Source organism: Natator depressus, chromosome 1 (genome assembly GCF_965152275.1).
Source record: "Natator depressus isolate rNatDep1 chromosome 1, rNatDep2.hap1, whole genome shotgun sequence".
In the NCBI taxonomy this organism is placed as follows: Eukaryota; Metazoa; Chordata; order Testudines; family Cheloniidae; genus Natator; species Natator depressus.
Genome location: NC_134234.1, coordinates 116,165,437 through 116,189,572, shown reverse-complemented (window position 1 = coordinate 116,189,572; position 24,136 = coordinate 116,165,437). Strand labels below are relative to the sequence as shown.

At 44.2% G+C, this 24,136-nt stretch overlaps 1 protein-coding gene and 1 long non-coding RNA gene across 2 annotated transcripts in view; one reads left to right on the top strand and one right to left on the bottom strand.

Annotated features, from left to right (window-relative positions):
- The window catches only part of LOC141982844 (uncharacterized), a 65,433-nt gene extending 59,168 nt beyond the window's left edge, over window positions 1-6,265 (top strand). The window contains exon 3 of the long non-coding RNA XR_012638231.1: window positions 6,204-6,265. This is a non-coding gene — a long non-coding RNA (uncharacterized LOC141982844). The remainder of the gene's footprint in view (window positions 1-6,203) is intronic.
- RFX8 (regulatory factor X8) overlaps window positions 1-19,094 on the bottom strand; it is a 48,617-nt gene extending 29,523 nt beyond the window's left edge. Inside the window, exons 1-4 of the mRNA XM_074945264.1 lie at window positions 18,966-19,094; window positions 13,005-13,128; window positions 10,553-10,614; window positions 6,185-6,271 (exon numbers count right to left, since the gene is read on the bottom strand). Of these exons, the coding sequence (XP_074801365.1) occupies window positions 6,185-6,271; window positions 10,553-10,614; window positions 13,005-13,128; window positions 18,966-19,027 (335 nt within the window). The 5' untranslated portion in view covers window positions 19,028-19,094. The remainder of the gene's footprint in view (window positions 1-6,184; window positions 6,272-10,552; window positions 10,615-13,004; window positions 13,129-18,965) is intronic.
- Window positions 19,095-24,136: the final 5,042 nt, after the last annotated feature.

Here is a 24,136-nt window from a genome sequence, read left to right as displayed (position 1 = left end):
TAATTGATTTTCTAAATGGGTTGATCTCTCAGATCTTAATTAAAAAATCATTAAGCAAATAAAATCAACAAACAGGCCATTCTAAAATGCAAAGGTAGGTGATTAGGTTTTTTTTAACTTCTTGTGCCAAATTCACTATTTTACATTAGTGGATGCAGCTCCACTGAAACAAACACACAAAAGAACTACAAACATGTAAATAATGAAAGGGGCCCTTTTTATCGTCTTGATCACTTTGATTGTACATCCCATCCCTTTCCCCCCCATCCTTTATGGTCAATTTAGATTGTACATTGTTCAGAGTAGGAACTGGGTCTTCAACTTTGTAATGCATCAGAGGTGTCCCACAAGGCTCAGCCCTAGTCCATCCTACTCAACATTTATATGAACTCGAGGAAGCTGGTTTGACAACATAGATTGAAATGCCAAGAATGTGCAGAAAATATGTAGCTCTACCTGTTTTACATCCGCTGTAAACAACACCATCTCCCAGCTCTCTCTGTGGTTGGTTGGCTGAAGCTGATCACAGGCAAAAGAGATGTAATACGAGGGTGACCAGATGTTCCGATTTTATAGGGACAGTCCCGATTTTTGGGTCTTTTTCTTATAGGCTCCTATTACCCCCCACCCCGTCCCGATTTTTCACACTTTCTGTCTGGTCACCCTATGTAATACTGACAGGAAGAAGGAAGTATTTTGAAGAATTTTCATAGCTTTCGGTCCTTTTGGACTCCTCAGTGTTTTTGGAGCATAGTCACGGTTGTGTAAAAAGTACACTTCCACTTACAGCTGGCCAGAAGCCTGCGTTAGGGCTGTCCAACCAGACACAGACCTCATGATAGTGATCCATGCATTTGTGACCTCAAGACTTGCTTACTGCAACTCATTATGTGTAGGGAGAAAGCCACCCACCCTGAAATAACTCAAACCAGGGGAAATGCAGCAGCGTTATCTACTTAGGGCATGTTAGGCACTACAGAGACTATACCAATTTAGTATGTCATCATAGTTGAGCCATCACAGCCCCGTAGTGTAGCTGCAGCCTACTCTGATGGAAGGGGTTTTTCTGTCAGGTTGGGAAAACTCCTCCCCAAACAAAGTTATCTGAGGCATGGTCTACATTGGGAACTTACATCAGAATATCTAAGTCTCTTCGGCATATGAAAAATCCACACCCCTAAAGTAGGGTTGCCAATTTTGGTTGGACATATTCCTGGAGGTTTCATCACATGACAATCTTTAATTAAAGATTAATCTTTAATTCCTGGAGACTCCAGGACAATCCTGGATTGGCAACTCTACCTGAGAGACACAGCTATGCCAACGTAACCCCTGGAGTAGACAGCATTAGGTCAGAGTAATTCTTCTGTTGACCTAGCTACCATCTCTTGAGGAAGTGGATTACCTACACCAAGAGGCCTAGGTAGTGTCTACACTGAAGCAGTAAAGCAGCAGCTGCAGCTTTGCCGCTGTAGTGCAGTGGGTGGTGCTCAACCTTTCCAGACCACTTTCAGGAGTCAAATTTGTCTTGCGTACCCCCAAGTTACACCTCACTTAAAAAACTACTACTTACAAAATCAGACATAAAAATACAAAAGTGTCACAGCACACTATTAGTGGTAAATTGCTTACTTTCTCATTTTTACCCTATAATTCTAAAATAAATCCATTGGAATATAAATATTGTACTTACATTTCAGTGCATAGTTCACAGAGCAGTATAATGTCATTGTACGAAATTTTAGTTTGTACTGACATTGCTGGTGCTTTTTATGTAGCCTTTTGTAAAACGAGGCAAATATCTAGGTGAGTTGATGCACCCCCAGGGGCACGCGTACCCCTGGTTGAGAATCACTGCTGTAGTGGTTTAAGTATAGACAGACCCTAAGTTGACAGAAGGACTCTTTTTTCATACCCTGCCTCATGTAACTATACTGAATCAACTTTTCAGTGTAGTACAGGCCTTAAAAACACAAGCTACTAAAAACACATTATCCCACTGCCCTGCTGTTTGCACTGGCTTCTCATTAAGAACGGAGGCCAATTCAAGGTCTCAGTCCTGATATTTAAAACCATCCATGGGACTGGATCTAGCCACCTGAGAGATCACCACTCTGCCACTATGATCTGCCATGAAATCTCCATTCCGCTGGAAAAATGAAATGGTTGATCAATGACCATTATGGTCCACGACCTTAACACTATGTATGTTCAATAACATGTTTAATGCCTTAACACCAACACTATCCTAGAATCCAGAGCTTTTTAAGTTGGTGAGAGAAGAAATGAAGAAACTTAGAACTAGAAGTATTTCCTGTCATTTATTTCGTTAATTTTGCAGATTTCTAAAATCTGTTTTAAAAAAAAAAAAAAAAAAAGGATTTTCAGTGCCTGCTCCGAGAAGGTGGCCAGCTGTATCTTGTGCTGCTGCTACTATGGCAACACATCTCAGCCGTGCTCTCGCTCGCTAGGCTGGCTGGCACAGCGTGCTTGTTCTTGTGCTGCCCCCCTTCATTAGGGCCAGTCAGGCAACATGTGAGTGTGCGAGCTGCTGCTGCTGCCTAGAAACAGACAAATGGCAGCACTCTCCCTCCACTCAACAGCCAGATGAAAGCTCAAAGATACTTAAGTGTAAATACAGTCTGATCTCTGCCATGGAAAAATTAACATATATGTGACTCTACTGTTAGCAAATATTACCTTTATTTACCCAGTACCCGAAAGTGAGCTAGGCATCACACAGAACAGAGAGTGAGGGAAGTTCCTGCCCTAATGCACTTACCATCTAAATAAGATCAAGAAAGATGTAAGTGAAAAGGAAAGAAAGAAAAGGAAGTGGGTAGAGGAAGGGGAGGATGAGTAACAACAAGATCATCTGATATTTATTCATTCCTGTTAATGTGTTTTTGGGGGGTTTGGGGGGTAACTGCAGTTGAAACGGGAAAGAAATTGTGGGGAAGGGACAATACCATAGGCCTGAAAGAGGGGAAGAAAAGTGACAGAGGAAGACTGAGGGGAAAAGAGGAAGAGGAGGGTGGCAGGTGAAAGAGAGCCTCTCTCAGACTCCTCCCAGTTGGAGGAGCAATATAAAGAGTTTTACATAAACAGTATTAAGATTAGATTCCGTAGCAGATTCAAGATCAATTTCCACTATTTAGAAGAAAATGTTAAGATCTTCTTCAACATTAATTTATTAATTAATCACACCAGATTTTGGAAATCTCCAACTCCAGTCTTTCATATTTTGATATTTTTATTAAATATTTTGCCAAAAAATATTTTAAATTATTTTAAAAAATGATTAAATGTTCATGATGGTTTTTGGAGGGCTTGGGGGCTACAAATAGCTATAAAGCTAGTTGGAATTCTTGGATTTTTTGAAAATGTTGATGTAAATTTTTTTTTAAGTGAATTTTTTACCAGTTTATCAGCTTTAATTAGACCCCATATGTAAGATGATGGTGATTTCAGAAAGTAACGGACTCAATAGCGAGGCCTGTGAAAGTGAGTTAATACTATTAGGACAAACATGATCACACTGTTTGTTATACTTCTCTGTTATAACCAGTAAAAGGAGTTTATTTTATTTATTTATATTTATCAAATCTCAAAATCTCTCTTGAAACTGGAAAGAGGTCACTACATTGTCATTTTCATAGCAGCTCTCTCTCTGGAGAATGTCTCTTGATCACCAGGGTATAACCAAAGGAGAGACCTGTTTTTCAGGGGCTAAGGATATCCTTGGCAGGGAGATGAAAATGGGAAGAGGGGCCCCACAGTCAGTGTAGTGACACAAAGCTTCCAACAGGTAGCCTCCAGCCAAACACCTAGATCTGCAGGTGTTTTGGTCCAATCTCAGCTGCTTGTTTTAGGGATGAAGGACAAACTGCAGGGAAGCCAGAGCCAGGGAAGCTGCTGGAGCAGGTGCTGCGGGCGCTGTTGGGCTATTGCACAGCAGCTCCACCCTGTGGCTAAGCTGAACCCAGCAGCAGAGGCAGTGCCAGTTGGATGTGGTTTCTTCAACAGAAAGGAGCTAAGGAGTGCATCCGAATGCATCCGATGAAGTGAGTTGTAGCTCACGAAAGCTTATTGTCAAATAAATTGGTTAGTCTCTAAGGTGCCACAAGTCCTCCTTTTCTTTCTAAGGAGTACAGTGACTAGAAACTGTTACTTCTTTTCCTGGAGGACAAGGGTGCTGCAGACTGATGCACTTATTTGCCACATTCCTAGACAGGAACCAGGAGGCTCGCTCCCCATGATGGCTGCTCTAAATCCATGTCTATTGGTAGCTATGGATACTGTTTGAATTTGGGACTCTCTGAGAACAATTTGTTTATTCTCCGAATAAGTATTTGTTAGTTGATCAGCTACAGAACCTGATCCTCCACCCCATTCCACCAGTTTTATGCCAGCGTCACTCCTCTGACTTCACTGCGGTTACACTGCTGTAAAACTGGTGTAACAGGGTGCACAGTCAAAGTGATGGGGTCTAATTTTCCATTCCCTTGCAGCTCATATAGTCATTTATAGTTAGGGTGACCAGATGTCCCGATTTTATAGGAACTGTCCCAATATTTGGGTCTTTGTCTTACGGAGATGCCCATTACCCTCCACCCCCGTCCCGATTTTTCACACTTGCTATCTGGTCACCCTATATATAGTATCATAAGTATTTAGATGGCTCCCATTACCATAGTATCTGAGCGCCTCACAGTCGTTAATGTATTTATCCTCACAACACCTCGTGAGGTAGGGAAGTGATATTATCCCCATTTTACAGATGGGGAATGAAGGCACAGAGAGACTATAGGTACATCTGTACTGCAAACAGCAACCAAAGAAAAAGAAAAGAAACCCATGGCAGTGAGTCTCAGAGCTTTGGTAAACTGTGCTGCAGGGATATATAGCTGTGCAGACATTCGGGTTTGGGCTGGAGTCTGGGCTCTGAGACCATCCCCTTGGCGGATTTCAGAGCCCAGGCTCTGGCCTGAGCCCAAATATCTACATGGCTATTTTTAGCCCCGGAGCACAAGGCCCAGTCAGTTGACCTGGACTCACACCGCAGGGTTGGGGTTTTTTTGCAGCGTAAACGTACCCTAAATGACCATTTGCCCAAGTTTATGCAGGAAGACAGTGGAGAAGCAGAGAATTTAACCCAGGTCTCCTTAGTCACAGCCTAGCACCCTATCTGCTGGGACATCCTACTCCTCCTGTAGAAAGTGAATGAGAAATGGTTGCAAACACTGTTAATGAGTGAACTTTGATTTCGTAGCATTTTATATCCACTTTGCACAGGCATGAAAGTGCAAGTCAGTGGAGAATCAGCCCGACAATTTCCAGGATCAGGCCAATTTAAACTATTGGCCTGATCCTGGAAATAGCAGGCATAGTGCTTACTGCCATGAGTACTCAGGACTACTCACGGTGGAGAACTGTGGATCTGATCGTGCTCCTATTGCAGTCAATGGAAAAACTTCCATCGACTTCAATGGGACACGATCAAGCCCTTTGCCCATAGACAAGAGTCTGCAGGAGTCTTACATTGTACCATATTTTTAGACTGTTTTATTTTTCACATTTAATTTGTTCTCTTTTGTTGTGTGTATTTTCTCACAGTTGCACCCTTTTTGTGGCTCTCTTTTTAACTCTAAAACTGTAATACAAAGGAAACCAAATCAAAAGTAGGCCTTTTCAAAGTAAAGACTATCCCGCATTAATTTGAATGGTAAGAAACAGAAAACAAAACTACAAATAGAATGCATTTCAATAAATCACAATTACTGTAAGTGCCAATACATTGCTTAAATTGTGAGGATTAGCAATCAAGATGCACTAGGATGATTAAATAAGTGTTCACACCACTGGTGCTGACCACTTATATTTTTGATCTTATTTAGTTTCTCAGCATTTTTAAGCTCTTGTTTTAGTTTTGTCATAGATTTCCTGCACTTAAGAGCCATCTGTTGAAAATGTCAAGTGCATGGAAGTGTGATTTTGTGTTCAATTAGGTGTGCAACTGCCACTTTTTAAAACTGGAGCCTTTGTATTAATGACAATATTTAATTAGATTGCATTATTATAGGAAAATGCAATTCTGTTATCAATTTTCAGTAGGCAATGAAGCAGATTTTAAAGAAAATTGTATTAATGCACCTTTTATAATTAAGAACATTTAAAACCAAACCTGTGATTTTTTTTTTCAGCCAGAAGATAGCAATAATGAGCATAGAAGGAAGAGCTCTTCTTGATATGTATTCCATCGTAGTGATACCTAAAAAAATACAAAATGTGATGGACTGACAAGTATACAGTTTGCAAGACCAAGTCATCTCTGAACTCACATCTGTATTCCGCAAGCAGCTCACAATTGTTTTGAAATAAGAAAACAAAGGTAGAAAACTGTATTTATTTTTTAAATTGTTTAAATCTTATTTTGTCTAATGTTTGAATAAGCACATTTTGACAAACTTTTTTTTAAAAAATAACTTTACAATCACTTTTTAAAACAGCCTTTGTAATCTAATAATAAAGTGTTTGTTTTTTAAAAACTGTCAACCCTGGGGCAGTGTGGGGAGTGCAGTCAACCTATACAGCAGAAGCACAGAGACTAGGGCAGGATCCTCATTGAGGTCAAAGAAGCTACTTCAGTGGAGTTACACGAATTTATACCAACTGAGGATCTGGCCTCCCATCTCCAGTCATGGAAGATTAAAACCACTTCCAGTTAAGGATGCCACCTGTCCAGTTGCTGCCTGAGGAATTAAATCTCTTGTTTTTTGAAATCCCCCACTAAGCACTGGCACCTCTTGTTGATACTGGGGTGGTGTGGAACCACTGTTCACACTGCTGTCATGCCACTGTACAGCTTCTGAAGTGCCATTTCCCCACTGGCTTTTTACGTGATACCTATTGGACAGTAAACAATACTTAGTGGGCCCAATTCTGACCATACTAAGCCAGCAGAAATTTCCCCTTTGCTCAGGGTTACTCTCTCATAGACAGGGCCGGCTCTAGGCACCACCAAACCAAGCCCGTGCTTGGGCGGCACTTTTCAAGGGGCGGCACTCTGGCCCTTTTTTTTTTTCCCTCCGCTTTGGCTGCACTCTGGCTTTTTTTTTTTTTTTGGGGGGGGGGGGGGGGGCGCTTGGGCCCGGCCCTGCTCATAGAGTTTAAGGCCAGAAGGGACCACTAGATCATCTAGTCTGACCTTCTGTATAGCACAGCCCATCAACCCACCCAGCAACCGCACACTAACCCAACAACTAAAACGAAACCCCCTGGGCGGCGGGTATAATGGGTCAGGGAAGGCTCTGGTTTCCTTGGCTGGAGCCGTTGCCACAGGACGCTGGACTGAGGCTGCTTGGGCCAGCCGGGGCTGGCCTGGGATTAGGGCCGGCCTGGGGCTCCTCAGGTGGTGGGTGAGGAGGGGGCTCAAGGTTCCAGCCAGCCCAGGACTTCTCCCACCGCAGGAGTGGAGGGGTGGCGGGGCTCCGGGCTCCTGGCTCCTGCCATGGGGGGTGGGGCCTCATGCAGAAGGGGCAGGGCATGGGGCTAGCCTCCCCAAAGGGGAGGTCCATCTGGCGCCCATGACGAAACCAACATATTACAACCCACAGGAGACTAGTCTATTATGTGCCACAAGTAGAGTATAGGAGAGAACATGGTGCACCAGTGCCTAAGGCCCCACAATATCAGGGGAAATGACTGATATACCCAGATGGTCCTGGCAAGTGACTCACCCACAGGCTGCAGAAGAAAACAAAAAACCTCCAAGATGACTGTCAATCTGACCTGGAGGGAAATTCCTTCCTGATCCCAAGTATGGTGATCAGTTAGACCCTGAGCATATTAGCAAGCCCCAGCCAGCCAAGCACCTGAGAATGAATGCTCTGTGCTACTTCAGGTCCCTGGCCCTCCCTGCATTGTGTCCCATATCCAGATGCTTCAGTGGAAGAAGATTAAAAAAAAAAATCCCCCCAAGTATACTAGGGGCGGGGAGGGAGGAACTTCCTTCCTGACCTCTGCTGGGCGGCTGGCTAAAATCCTGAAGCATGAGCTGTAGGAACATAGGACTTAAACCAGAGGTGAACTCCAGAGCTGTTGAACCTAGCCCTCATCATCATAATAAATAACCCTGTCATGCAACTGCACTCATAAATTTATCCAGCTCTTTCTTAAATCTAATTAAGTGGTCTGCCCCCACAACTCCTACTGGGAGGCTGTTCAAGAACCTCACTCTTCTGATGGTTAGAAACCTTCTTCTAATTTCCAGCCTGAATTTGTTAATGGCCAGTTTATACCCATTTGTTCTAATGCCAACATTGTCCTTTAGCATAAATAACTTTTCACCCTCTCTAGTATTTAATCCCCATTTGTATTTATTGAGAGCAATTATATCCTCCCTCAACCTTCTTTTTGCTAAACAAGCTGAGCTTGTCCAGTCTACTCTCATAAGATAGATCCTCCATTCCCGTGTCATCCTAGTAGCTCTTCTCTGCACCTGTTCCAGATTAAATTAATCTTTCTTGAACATGAGTGACCAGAATTGTACACAATATTTCAAGTGAGGTCTTACCAGCACCTTGTGCAATGGCATTAATACTTCCCTATCTCTACTGGAAATGCCTTGCCTAATTCATGCTAGGATCACATTTGCCATTTGCCTTTTTTACAGCTGCATGATATTGGTGGCTCACTGTCATCCTGTGATCACCTTAAGTGTATGACTGAGCACTTGGTACTATTGAATTTCATCCCATTTCTGTTATTTGAGTCTTCAGGATCATCCAGATTTTCCTGTATAATGTTCCAATCCTCCTGTGTATTGATGTTGCCTCCCAACTTAGTATAATCAGCAAATTTCACTAGCACACTCCTACTTTTCATATTTAATAAAAATATTGGATAAGATTGGTTCCAAGACTGATCCTTGAGGAACTCCATGAGTAACTTCCCTCAGTCCGATAATTCACCTTTCAGCACAAAACAATGCCTTCTCCAGTTTAGCCAATTCCTTATCCACCTTACTATGTTTGTACTGAGCCACATCATCCCTAATTTAACTACTAATTTTCCATGTGGTATTGTGTCAAATGTTTTACTGAAGTCCAAATATATTAGACCTGCTGCATTTTCCTTACCTTACCCTCTTCAAAAAAACCCAAAACATTATTTTCTAAAAGAAGAAAATCAGGTTACTCTGGCATGATCTTTCTTTGGTAAACCCATGTTGCATTGCACTCCCTTTACCATTTACCTCTACGAATTTCATTATTCTTCCCTTCACAGTTAGTTCTAAAATCTTGCATACCGATGAAGTCAGACTAAAATTGCCCAGATCACATTTTTTCTCCTTTATTAAATATAGGTATGATGTTAGCTATTCTCTAGTCATATTGTACTACCCCCAAATAGACAGATTTATTAAAAATCCTTGGTGCAATACTAGTAATCCCCTGTGCCAGTTCTTTCAATATTCCGTGGTAGAAATTATCCGGTGTCCCCCCCCCCGCCCCGATTTGAGTGCATGGCATAAAACCAGTGTAGGCAGTTTGTGTACCAGCCACCCCTAATCCCAGGTTAGGGGATGTGTCAGACTGTGCATGTGGGTGTATGTCAGAGCTTCACTGTGCTGATACTATGCTGGTGTAAAGGACCTAGTTTGCTCTGGCACCAGCTATGTGTATTAGTCAAACATCTAATGTGAGAATGGCACCACAGTAATTGAAAGTGATGGGGCCAGGCTGATACAGAAGATTTGTTAGACGATCTAAGTAAACATATGCCACTTTCAGAATCAGTATTTTAATTGCAGTCCTTTCATCTTTATTAAGCAAAATTCTCATGCAATTGGCATACCTGAAGGCCTTGAAAAAAAATCATTTTTTTCTTCTGTTCAGCGGTTATGAATTTGGACATTAAATCAATGGATTAAAAGTCAATGGGACTCAATTCTCTCCATGCTCGGTGTGGGGGAGGGGGAAATCCATCAGGGAGCCAGTAACAGTTTATAACAGTTCCATTATGAGCCAGATTGTGAAGGGCCACTCAATGGGTGCACAGGGACAGAAGAGACTCCCTGCCTTTAGGGCCTCTTGCATAGGACTGGTCAAAATAAGAGTCCTTGGGCTTACCTGATCACAAGAATCACTCTGCCTCCCTCAGACACAATGCCTCTGGAGCGCCTTACTAGGGTAATGAGCTTCTGCACCCCCCTAACACAAGTCGGTGCTTCAAAAGCACCAGAGTACTTTAAATAGTGTTTTTTAAGTTTTAAAAATTAAAATTATCTTGAATTCATATGCTAAAAAACAGCTTGGATATGGTGACTTTCATTAAATTAATCCTACTTTAGTTTACTGGTAACACCATCAATCACAATACAGCTGTTCTTGTGATTTATTACAGACATTCAACAAGAACCTCAGCTAGGGTAGAGCAGGGTCTCAAGTTAACAGAGCTGAGGATACAGTTATTTATATTATTTCCCCCCCCCAAAAGGGTGTAATTAACATTTTAAAATAAAGCAATAAATGAAATAAATAAATAATACCTGGCACTTCCCCTTGTGCCCAGCCTTCTGGTCCCCAGATCTGGGAAAACTAAGCGAACAAGCTAAAAAACACAAAAGATAAGAGTTACCTGGGTGAGTCATATTAACATATAAAGATTTATCTGATTTGTTTTCCTCTAATTGTTTCCATTACTGCACATCCCCTCACAAACTGCTGTGATACCTGTTCTCCCAATAACACTCAAATAGTAATTGCTGAATTAGCTGGTGTGCATCTCCAATATGTTGCCAATATGAAGCCCAGTCTGGCACACCTTACTCACACAAGTAGCCCCAATGACTTTAGTTAGCCTTCTCACGCTTGCAGGATCGGGTTTGACTTATCAATTTTTTTTTTATCAAGTTCATCAAGTTGCTGAGTATCCCTTTGCTCATATTGAAGGAAATGTAAATTGAAATCATTCGGCGCCTCTCAAGATTAGCACCATGTAAGCCTGTAAGTGTAATAATCCAAATTGCTATTATTACACACACAGTAGGAGTATGAGCTATCATATAAAGCTACAGACAAAACAAGAGAGCTCATGCTACCTTTCCCTTTTAGAACAGGAACAGATCATCAAATACACAATGCATCTACTCTAGATAAACCGTGCGAGTCTTCGTTGTCCAGTGTAGGAACATAATGAATCAGGTATGAAGTTGTTTGGTGTCAAAGGCCTTGTCTATACTAAACATTTTTTTTCCCCAATTGCCCTAAGATGCAGCTCCCACATTGGTAGTAATGATGGGAGTTCTAATGTAACCACGTTGGTAGTGTCTGCCAGCATTTTTACCACCGTGTTACCTCTATTTGATTTAAACTGAGTTTGATGACACAATAGTAAAAATAAAGGAGCTTTATCTATACAGCAATTAAACACCTGCAGCTGGCCCAGGTCAACTGACTCGGACTCATGGGGCTTGGGCTGCTGGGTTGTAAAACTGCTGTGTACACATTCAGACATGGGCTGGAGCCTGAGTTCTGGGACCCCGTAAATGGGGAGGGTCCCAGAACCCAGGCTCCAGCCAAAGCCCAATCATGTCTACATAGCAATTTTTAGCCCCACAGTCCGAGTCCTGCGAACTCAAGTCAGCTGACCTGGGCCAGCTCAGCAGCCATGCCACAGGTCTTTTATTCCAGCGTAGACATACCCTAAAGGTCTTGGGGTGAAATCCTCGCAATGAAGTCAATGGTAAAATTCCCATTCACTTCAATAAGACAAGGATTTCATCCCTTGACTTGTCTACACACCAATTTGCACCAGTTTAACAAAATGTGTCTTTTAAAACCCATTTCATTAAACCACTGCAAGTTTGTGTGCCATATTTTGGTTTAAGAGTTGCTTATTTTGATTTAGCTTAATCCTGTGAAACAACAATAAACTACTCTGAAACTGAAATAAGAATAGCTACATACAATTGTACAACTAAACTAAACTGATTAAAAAAAATACTTCTAATTAAACAGTGGCAAGTAAGTGTGAAGACAAGGCCTAACAGCTTGAATACCAGTGGAGTTGCACCAGTGGTAGCAATAGTGGGAAATTTTGAGCAAACAATGCATAGGGTAACGATAGTCAAAAATGTTATTTTTTCTTTAATCACATGAATAAAGTTAAGCAGGTATGCATCTGTTTGTTAGGACTGAATGATTTGGGTCTTAAAAGATAATTCCCCTGTTGGCTATAAAAGCTCCAGACTATTTGAAGAGTGACATTGTCTAAAGGACTTCTTTTACTCCTGCATCTTGCTTTGCTTGGATGATTCTATAAACACACACATATTCTGTGTGTGGCGCAAAAATCTTCATAAGTAAATTTAATTTTTTTTTAAACTGATAAACAACATGAAGACGAGGATGCTTTGCAGCATCAAAGCTTGGACAAAAAAAATACAGTGCTAATTGTTTACATGAAATATAAAGTTTTCAGTCTACACCTGAGAGGTTTGTTGGTATAGCTATACTGGCAAACCTTCCTATTGTAGACACAATTTAACTCTTATACCAGTTTGAAGAATAAAATAAGCTGTCCTAGCAAAAGGACTTTTTTGCTGGTATAATTTCATCTATGCTGTGTTTAGAGCTTTTGCAGGTATAGAAATGTCATTTAAAAAAAAAAATCACATCTCTAATCAACATTACAATACCAGCAAAAGTTTTGAATGTAGACCTTACCTCAGAGAGAAAATAATGCAGATAAAATTCCCCAAGCGAGCCAAAGAGGGTATTATACCAAGAGATAGGATAGCAGCTTTCAAACAAAATCTCTCCCAGAATTCTACATTGAAGGTATCTTATTGCATAACTACTTATCCTTGTCTGTAAATTAAGTTCCCTTAGTTTGCAACATGATCAAACCCTGTACAAGTATCTCTTTATGAATTTACACAAGGTCTCAGCCCATTATCTTAAACCCCATATATGCTATAAAAGCAATGTGCTTTGTACCTTTCCAAATGTAGCAGGATTTACTTGAGTCTGAGCATTCTGAGTGCAATTCTCTATATACATTTCATAAAGTAGACAACGGGGTATGCTGTATCCTTCACAAACATAGAAATTATCCGCTATCCTTTAAAACAAAATGGTACAAAATTTGTATCAAATTATAGTATCAAGATTAGAATGTTAAATGTTATTGGCCTGATTCTGATATCACTCCAGGTTTACACTGGTACAGCTCTGCTGATTTCCATAGAGTTATTCCTAATCTGCAACAGTGTGAGATCAGAATCACATCCACTACTTCTAAGTGGATCCATATTCTAAAGAAAATGGTACATCCTCACATATATGAATAAGAGACTGTTCTCAAGTTCCTTTGAATTCCCATTGGAAGACCTATCAGTTCATATGTATCAAGAGGTTGTGTGAATATACTCCACAGAGCAACAAACCTATCAGATACTATGCAGGTTTTTTTTATACTATAGTTTAATAGTATCATAACAAAGTTAAAACTGACATGGAAAAGTATTAGTATCTCTAAAATGGGAAACTACTGTGATCTTCTAATGTATAATGCAAATATAAAAGGCTCCACAACCAAATGTAATATATTAATTATCTGTTTTCATTTTTAAAAGATGCTGTATAACAGGGCGTTACAAAAGTTAGACCTTACCAGAATACAAAGGGCCAAATTCTACTCTCATTCACACCTGTGAAATCCCACTGATTTTAGCACAAGTATAGAAGAGAGCAGAATTTAGTCTGATATTACTACTCAGTATCACTCCTGATATCCAGACTGCTCTTGATGTGCTTAAATCAGGGATTGGCAACCTTTGGCAAGCAGCCCATCAGGGAAATCTGTTGGCAGGCCAGGACGGTTTGTTTACCTGCAGTGTCTGCAGGTTCGGCCGACTGCAATTCCTAATGGCTGCGGTTCGCCGTTCCAGGCCAATGGGGGCTGTGGGAAGCGGTGGCCAGCACATCCCTCAGCCCACGCCACTTCCCGGAGCCCCCATTGGCCTGGAACGGGAGTTCCAATTGGCCGAACCTGTGGATGCTGCAGGTAAATAAACCGCCCCAGCCTGCCAGTGGATTTCGCTGATGGGCCGCGTGCCAAAGGTTGCCAAACCCTGGCTTAAATGCTTGTCCTTGGGCCAAATCCCACTCACCTTACTCACCTGAGTGGTCACATTAAAGTAAAGTAAACTACTTGTGTGAGTAAGATGAGGAAGATTTTGAAGATAGTTTCTTGTTATCCTAAGTTATTATCACCACCAGAAAAATACAGTTTAATTAAGGGATAATGCCAATGGCATCCAGGCTGTCTAAGAATAATACCTCCTGTAGCACAAATACTGAAGCAAAACTGACGCATTTGTGGGAAATAAATGTTGAGACAGGGAAAAGATTAATTTTCAAAGAATGACTCATGGATCATATGAAAATGTTCTATTACAGCGACTTTATTTCTGTTATACCAAATAATTTATGTCAATTTAATTATTTTAGCAGAGTGTCAGTTACTCATAGTACCTTTACTGGCATTCAAACTGCTTTAGAAAACAGACTTATAAGCACTAGCTTATCCATGAAGTACAGGTTTTAAAATAGCATTGGCTATTTTTATTAACAACCTGATTTCAGGCTGGCTAACATCTCTTTCTGCTTTATCTTTTATCCTAATGGGTTAGGATTCCAACAATCTGGTTGGCTGAAACAGATTATTTGATATAACTGAGAAAGAACATTACTTCTGAGTATTCTAATGTGAGGGACTGGATCTGTTTCAACTCAGCTTCTTACTCGTGCCTCCTCTCTTTTCTCCCCACTTCTGCTCTCTCCCTTTTAAAGAGACCCCCCCGCAGGCCTACCTCTCACCCGTTTGCAGCCTATGCCCCCATCCACCAAACAATTCTACAACCTCAGATTGTCACTCAGCCCACCACCTGAGAGTACTGCTTGGCCTTACCTCCCTGCACACAGCTGCTCTGTGCTTCCTGCCAGTTTCTCACCACCTCCAGCTTGACTGCCTGTTGTGAATGAAATGCTTCACAGCTAGAGGCAGGTATGAGCAACCAGCATCAAGGTAGTGAACAGGCAAAGGGCATGCTGAGATAATGGGGTGTTCCCATCATGGGGGTGAGGAAATAGTATTCGGTCTAGTGAAGAGTCTTGACTAAACCTTGCCTCCCAGCCACCAGAAATCCTCTCTTCTCCTGGGTAAAGAACCATTGGAAAACCCTTAAGAATTGATCATTCTTCCCTGAGGCATTAAACCTGGATCCAAATTCATCCCAGGTATACCACCACTGAAATCCACTGAATTACAACAGAGATTAATTTCTTTAGGGTTTTAGGCAGTTTTCTAGGAGACGAGAATGCAAGTTTTGTACTTCAATGATTTTTTCCAATAGCTTTGCCTCTGCATTTAATTATTTATTGACATAGTATTAGACTACTTTTGTTTTTAGTTATTTTTTTTTCCAATCTTTTTTCTTAAAACATACCAAACATATTCTAGGTGCCAACATATAAAAGAAGTACAGAAGTACTATGCATCAGAAAAGAGAAAAGGCGAAGAAAAAAATGCAACGCTTGGATTCCCATGTATTAACTACAATATTTCCAGCACATGGATTTTTGTGGCACATATCTAAACAAACAAACAAACACTAAGGAAATAAAAATCAAGCAAGAAAAGGGCGGCAGGGGAGAAAAGAGATAAAGAGGAAAGGGAGTGTGTCGATTTATCTCCCATCTTTCAACCAGGTCTCTTGCAGAGCTGTTTAGTTGACCAGTTGTAGGAAACTGTCTCAAGTAGACCCATATTTTTCCAGGGTTTGCTGTCCATTGTATGTGATCCTCAGGGCCGGCCTTAGGGAAAATGGCACCCTGGGCAAACTTGTATTTTGGTGCTCCTGCCCCTCCACTGCCCATGGGCTCCCCACCCTCCCTTCCCCCGCAACCCCTGCACTGTTTCACCTTCAACCTAATCCCTGCACCTCCCTCTTGCACCCCTAACCCCTGCACTGTGCATGCCCCCTTACTCCAACCCCTGCATTCCCCACCTGTGCCCCTAATCCCTGCACCCCTTCGCTCCTATCTCCTGCACCTCCCTCCTGCACCCCTAACCTCAGCACTGTGCCCCCTTCACCCCAACCCCTGCACTCCCCTCCTGTGCCCCTTACCCCTGCACTGTGCCCCCTTCACCCCAACCCCTGCACCTCTCTCCTGTGGCCCAACCCCTTCACGGTGCCCCCTCCACTCCTACCCCCTGCACCTCTCTCCTGAGCCCCTAACCCCTGCATCCCCCTCCTGCACTCACATGGGGAAACAGACCCACCTGGATACACAAAGCAGCTGGCATTGTTGCTCACTCCCCCACTGGACTGCTGCTCCTCTGCCCCAGGCACCCTCTGGGCTGCATAAGGAGAGAACAGGAGAGCAGCAGCTGCTGATGCCTCAGCATAGCCCAGGAGGGGAAGTGACCTGAATGCAGGGAGCCCTGGTGTTGTGTGTGTTGGGGAGGGAGGGAGAGAGAGAGAGGGTGAGTGTGTGTGAGAGAGACAGAGACAGTGTGTGTTGTGCTGAGGTGAATGTGTGTGTGCCTGAGTGTATGAGTGTGCTGGCTCTTTAAGAAAGCACTCAGGGTCAGGAGCCTGAAGGCTTGTGTACAGCAGCTCTAGACCCAGAGCGGCAGCAGCACACACACAGATTCCCCCTGTGCCATCACCCCAGCTCAGTGGAAATCAGGTGCATGGGTGAGGGGGACACCCTGACATTAGCCGCCCCCCACCCCACCCCAGCAGACAGGAGGATGCTCCCAGTCCGGAGTGGATAGGGGTGGCTCTGGGGAGGAGGGAGGGACAGGAACAGCAGTGGGGGGAGGAGGGGAACCCCTGCTCTGGAGGAGTCACCTGGCTCCCACGGCTGGTTGTCCAACTGCAGCTCAGGTCTCTCCCCCCGCCTCCAGCTCTGCTGCTCGCCTGCCTGCCGCTTCCGTCAGCCCACCTGGCCCTCAGCAGGTCAGGTGGGAATCCAAACCCTGCGCATGTCGCCCTCTTTGGCGGCCCGCCCCGGGCAGGGGCCCGGACGGCCCACCCCAAAGGCCGACACTGGTGATCCTTTCCTTCGCAGCTAGGTCCACCAGTCTATTATACCAGCTTTCATGCCTAGTATTAGACTACTTTTGGACCAAAATCTTGTGGTTTTTTATTGTCAACATACCAAACAGAAAATAAAACTCAAACTTTTATAAACTTATCAAAGAAAGAATATAAGATGGTGATCTATGAGCTCATTGAGGAGAAAGGACGGTAGTGAGTGGTTAGGAGCTAGCCTTGGACTCATGTGACCAGTATTCAAGTTCCTGCTCTGCCACAGACTTCCTGTGTGACCTTGGACAAGTCACTTAGCCTCTCTGTGTCTCAGTTCCCCATCTGTAAAATACTATTATTTCTATTTCTCTACCTCACAGGTATACTGTGAGAATAAAAATATTATGAGGTGTTCACATATTACCATAATGGGGGCATATACAGAATTAAGATCAGTAGGTAGTGTCAATTTAAAATCCTTGAATGTGCTGTGTTGTTGTTTTAAATAAAGTTGACAAAGATATTACAGTCCACAGCCTAGAATCAAAATGATAGATGTGATGTGGCTTGGAAAGACAGAGAGGCAATACCAGAAGGTTTTCTGCTCTATACAGTGTCATACACTAGTTAACTGTCCTGCCAAAAATGAAAGAACAGCCCTATGTAATAGGTACCAAATGCCAAAAAATTGTGAAGAAGGAAAATAAAAAGGAAACTAATTTTTCTAGGAGAAGATACCCCAGACCACTGGGGATTTTAACTTTTTCTAAATTTATTTTCTTGACAAGTAGCTGTTACATTGCATGACATGTTAATATTGTGTCTCACTGCTGTATTACATCACTGTCCCTTCCCAATTTTTAAACGAAACACCACTATCACACACGAGGCATTTTGCCAAGTGGGTGTTGAATAACACAGGACAGATGAATGCATGGAAATTAGGACTGTCCAATGAAAAATGATTATGATAACTTTATCCCATCACACAAGAACTCACACCAACATTTGCCACAACCATCATTTTAGCCTCAAGACAATGCAACCTCAAGAAAATACAGGTGCTGATTCACTATTTGTTACTGCACTCTACATGCCAACATGCATCGGCTGTACAGTCCTGCTGCCGTTCATACAGCATTTTAAAAGCTTGCCACTAAGAACTAGAGGATTGTCCTCTTTAACCATCATTACACCTTCCATGCATCATCATTTAAAATAGGTGACACTGAGGCACAGCTCTGTAGCCACACATGCCAATATACATTAAGCGGGGAGACCAGGTAGTCAGCGTTATCGGCAGTTTCTGGTGTCAGAGCTACTGTTCTGCACTATACAATTTATGCCCTACTGGAACTGTTTCCATAACTTGAGCATATAGGACCCCCATAACAATCAAGATTTGTATCTTATGAAGCTATACCAAGGAGCAAGAGTTAAACTAAACTACATAATATCCCTCCTTGCAACGCAGGGCCTACTCTCTGGGTACCCAAGGGGCACATGGTGTGCTCACCCCTATATCTGCAAGTGTCAAAACAGCACGATGGCCTGTCACCTACTATGTCATGCAAAGTGGTGGCCACATCTCATCACAAATAGCCCAGCAGTGCGGGTACCAAAGCCACACATGGTGCATCACCTCCATGTCATGGGGGTGCCAGAGCCGTGGCCAGTATAACGCCCCTTTCCGCCCCATGCCGAGGGGTGCCAGAGCAGTGGTTGGCATCTGCCGCCCTGGCTCTGGGGCTGCTAAAGCCCAGGTCTGGCTCCTTTTGCAAACCACCCCGAGGGTCAGTCCATGCAGCGGGGAAAGGGAGGCTCCCTCCCCGGCAGGGCGGGGGCCGGCGGCACCCACCACTGGGTGATGGGTTGGTACAAGCGGCTGCTGTTCGGGGCAGCCTCCGCGCCCTCCGCCATCCTCTGCAAGCCCGGGGCGGGGGCGCTGCGGAGCCGGGCAGGGGCTGCCGCCGCCGGGGCGCTGTTTACTTTAGAAGCCGGTTCCAGAGCGCGGGGCGCGCGAAGGCGGCTCAACGCGCCAAGCCCGCGGAGGCGGGAGGCGGGGCCGGGCTTGGCGCCTGGGGCTGAGGAGCCCGGCGGCGGCAGCTGGCGGCCTGTGAGCGGGGCCCAGCCGGTAAAACGCTGCCCGGCGGGAGGAGACACGCAGGGGGCGGGATCGCAGCCCCACCCTTGCAGGCAGGACAGCCTGTCTCGCGCCGCCGTAGCCCCGCCTTGCCCCTCTCTCCAGCCCCGTGTCCCTCCCGCCGCATCTCCCCGGGGAAGCCTCGCCGCTCTCCTGCCCCCAGCCGGGGAGAGCCGGCACAAGTCCGCCAGCCAGCCTCGCTTTCTTTGAATCATGGCTCCTGGCCTCCCTTCCCCGCAATCCGCAAACCCGACGCCCTCCGTCCCCTGGTTTCCATCAGTCCTCAAACAGGCACCAGCGGGTTCCGTGCTGTTACTTAAAAAAAAAAATTGCTTCGTCTCCCTATGCCCAATCCTGGGCCCCACTGACAAAGAAAGTTTAGCTTGCGGCTTCCCTCTTTGCCTTCATTGGGGACAAACGGGGCCCAATCCTGCGCAAATAAAGTCAGGTGGATGTTATTGAGCTTGACTTTCGGTGAAGTATAAGTATATAACTGGAGACACTTAGTACCAAAACAATGAGATGCACAATAGATTGCCCACAGCCTCTTTAAGAACGCTTGAAAATATAAAGGACATCTTTATATACACTGAGAAGTACCGTAGTTCACAAGCAGTCCTAGTTATTTTTCACTTCTAATAACCAAAATGTTCATCACAGCAATAAAATGATATCCTGACATCTACAATATATTCAACAGTACGGATGACAGTAGTTTCTTTATCATCATCATAATCATAGCCCCAGTCTTGCAACTGGAACAGTGCAGAAAGAGCTTTTGATTTCAGTGGCACTACTCATGCTTAAAGTGAAGTATGTACATAAGTGTTTGGCAGGATGAAAGTCTAAGGTACCCAGCAACATAAACAGGGTGAAATTTCTGACTCTTAATAGGGCCTTTCCTGGAACTCAATAAAACATTCCCAAATTTGAATTCTGTATGAATAGCATGTAGGAAAACTAATTACATGTAAATAATTATATGCAAAGATGTTGGGTAAAGGCATAAAGCAGCTGTTACGCAGCAGTACATTTGGATAATGTAAGCGCTCTTTTCAATACATTTTTGTGAGCATTTTAAAGCATCACTTACAGGGTTTTATATAACGATGCCTTAAACTCCCATAATTTTTTAATTTCTCTTTACTATAGACAGATGAAAAGACTGTCTGCTCCACTGAAACCCTTCAAGCACTTTTCCATTGCAAGCATCCATTATGCAAAATGAATTTTATTACCACATGACTGACAATAATACATTATATATGGTCAGAGCATCTAAAAGCTTCCAAGTGGACAGAACTGAATTATATCAGAATTCTGCCTCTCAGAAACTGCCATGGCTTCTTAATGTTAATTAACTGTTGATACCCTAGCAGAAACGTTTGACACTGACAGATTTGCTTTATTTATCATGACAAGAGGATCAAAACAAACTTGTCTTTAGACCAGTGGTTTTCAACCTGTGGTCTGCAGACCTCTGGGGGTCCACAGATTATGTCTCAGAGGTCTGAAGGGGGCCGCATCTCCACTTGAAATTTTTTAGGGGTCTGCAAATTAAAAAAGATTGAAAACCATTGCTGTAGACAAATAAATTAAAAAGGGGGGGGAAAGCCAAAAAAGACAGCTTGAAGGTAGACGTGGTTTTTTATTCCATTTTATATTCCTTCATTCTAGCCTGCATTTAAGGGGGCAGCACACAAGCCATAATGTATAATATACATTGCTTTGAATCTGTAGAACCAGGGTACTGTATTGAGAACCTCATCCGCAGGCCCCTTCATCCACGCAGTTCTCAATGCAGGATTCAGGCCGGTCCTTGATAACTGTCTCTTAAAACACAGGCTCACATACACACATACTAACCAGTACAATTAGGTACAACAGTCATTAATAACTGTTTAATAACAGCCTTATGTAACAACCTGCAGGACTAGAACCAGGAAGTTCCAGGCCACCAAGACTTTAGTGTTGCCACCAGAAGCTCAAGCCAGGTTTCTGCTGGGGGATCCTGTGATGCTAGACACTACAGGAAGTACCGCCCATCAGGGCTTGAGTGGCAATCCTTCACATCGCACTGATTGCCCATACCGGGATATAAACGAGAAAGCCATCACAAGGAGATGTCTGAGCAACGATGCAGACTTCCTGCTTGCTTATGCTCCAGACCTTGCCTTGCTGTTGTTGGGGACACTGGGGCATGGCCACTAGGTAACTCGAGGGGATGGAAGACCACGAGTGTCGATGAAGCCCCCTCGCACTAGGCCCAAGTGTCCTTGGCCCCCCCTCCCGCCTGGAGGCACTCGCAGCAGCTCTGCATACTAGGCCCAAGTGTCCTTGGCCTCCCCGCCTGGAGGCACTCACAGCAGTTATGCTGAGGATCTGCAACAATATGCTGCAGAGTCAGACTGCCTGAAACTAAGCAAGGCCAAACAGGGCATATATGGAAGAACAATGCTGAATAAAGCAGCTTTATGTATGGTTTAAGAAATGATACAGAGAACAAGGGCACTAGCTGGGAACTGGATTGGCTGGCTATATGGATACTTAGGGCAGCTTGCTATTGGATAAGTATGCTGGGAAAAAGGATGTATAAAAGCCTGTGTAACTTCCTGCTCTGTGTGCAGGATTTGAGATTTTATTCTCCTTGTACCTTTTTGCAACTGCAAATAAACTTTTCTGCTTCTCCACCCCGTTGTGATTATTGGGTGTAGCACACCAGGTAGCAAACCAACCTCAGCTGTTGTTTAGCCTCTCGGCACTGGGTGCCGGCAACAGCTTTTGGCGTCCCTGGGTGGGCGACGAGGCTGCTATTTAGCCTTGCCCGGACCCCTCCTGGGGTCGAGGATTGCAGCGAGAACCGACGCCCAGTGCGCACCGGTGAGTTCACCGGGGCCTCGGAGGAGACGCGATTTGATCGATCTCGGAGGGCACAACGGTGCAACGCGCTCATATAGTGGAGAAGTAGTTGTGGACAACGGTGAAGAACCAGTCCCTTAGACATGGGGGAGGAGCAGCTGCAGGCGACGGTGAGGAACCGGTCCCTTGGATAAGGAAGGAACCTTTTGAAATCCGGATTGTATGCTCTGTTGGAACCTGGGGACACCCAGAGTTACCCTGTAGGTATGGGACAGGGACAGACCTCGGGGGTTAGGGAACGGTGTACGCCCCTAGAATGCATTCTAGCAAACTGGAAGGTATTTGGTGCGGATCTGATGACTAAGAGCCAATTAAAACGATTCTGTACAGTTGACTGGCCTCAATATCAACTAGAGGACCAGGAGTGGTGGCCACCAGGAGGGTCAATTAATTACAACACGATCCTCCAATTAGTTTTGTTTTGTCAGTGAATGGGTAAATGGAATGAACATTTGTATGCACAAGTGTTTATGGCTTTAAAAAAATAGAATAGAGCTGTAATTCTGCAGAGTTGTAATTTGACTCCAACTGGTTCGGTAGTAGCTAATGTTAGTCCCCAGACCCCCACCCCCACTGTAATGGCAGAGCCGGTGTCCCCTTCGGCCCCCACACCCGCACCTTATAAGGGTAGGATGCCTTGGGTTACAGAGATTGCCCCCTCAGTGGGACTCTATCCTTTGCTTACCGAGACTGTTGTGGCTTGCCCAGGGGCAGACGGACGTCAGGCTACCACTATGCAAGTTTACACCCATGTGCCATTCAATCCAATAGACTTAGCAGCTTTTAAAACACAGGCTGGGGAATTCTCAACGAACCCAAGCAGGTTTATATCAGTCTTTGAGGGGTGCCTCAGTAGTCACAAGCCGGATTGAGACAACTGTAATATCCTCCTAAGAACTCTGTTGTCTGAGGTAAAGGGATCAGGTTACAGCTAAAGCAAGGGGAGCGTCACCTTTCACCCGAAAAAAAAAAAAAGAAGAAGAAAGGAAGCTATCTGTCAAGTTCCTACTCCAAATAATCGTAAGCGGCTCAGGGCATTTCTGGGTATGGCAGGCTTTTGCAGGATCTGGATCCCAGAGTTTGGACTGTGGGCTAAACCCCTGTACGACTGTGTAAAAGGAGTGGATCATGACCCCTTCTATTGGACCCCAGAGGCTGACAGGGCATTTAAAATCCTGAAAAGAAAATTAATGGAAGCCCCGGCTCTGAGCCTGCCCGATCTCTCTAAGCCGTTTCAGTTGTATGTACACGAACGAAGGGGGGTGGCCCTAGGAGTGCTCACACAGCTGTTAGGAGCATGGAGACGTCCCGTGGCTTATTTTTCTAAGCAACTGGATCAGGTTGCAAAGGGTTGGCCGGCATGTTTACGGGCGGTCGCAGCTACTGCCCTAGTGCTTGAGGAAGCCAAGAAGCTAACATTGGGGACGGGTTATGCAAATCTATACTCCCCATATGGTCCGAGCCTTATTGGATGCAAAGGGAGGGCTTTGGCTCACCCAGGCTCGGACTGCTTGGTACCAGGCTAAGCTGTTAGAGAACTCTGAAGTCACCTTACAGCCTTGCCCCTCCCTTTACCCAGCCACTCTTTTGCCAGAAACAGAGGAACAGAAACATGACTGTTTAGAGATCATAGATACCCAGTACTCCAGCCGTCCGGATTTAAAGGATGTACCCCTCCCAAATGCAGATTATGAGTGGTACACTGATGGTAGCAGTACTGTAATAGATGGGCAAAGGAGAGCGGGTTATGCTGTTGTGACCCTCCATGACACTGTGGAAGCTGAAGGTTTGCCTGCTGGGACCTCTGCCCAGCTTGCCGAACTAATAGCCCTGACCCGTGAACTGTCAAAAGAAAAGCGGGTCAACATTTTTACTGATTCAAAGTATGCTTTTCGTGTGCTACATGCTCATGCTGGCCTATGGAAGCAAAGGGGAATGCTGACAGCCCAAGGCTCCCCAGTCAAGTA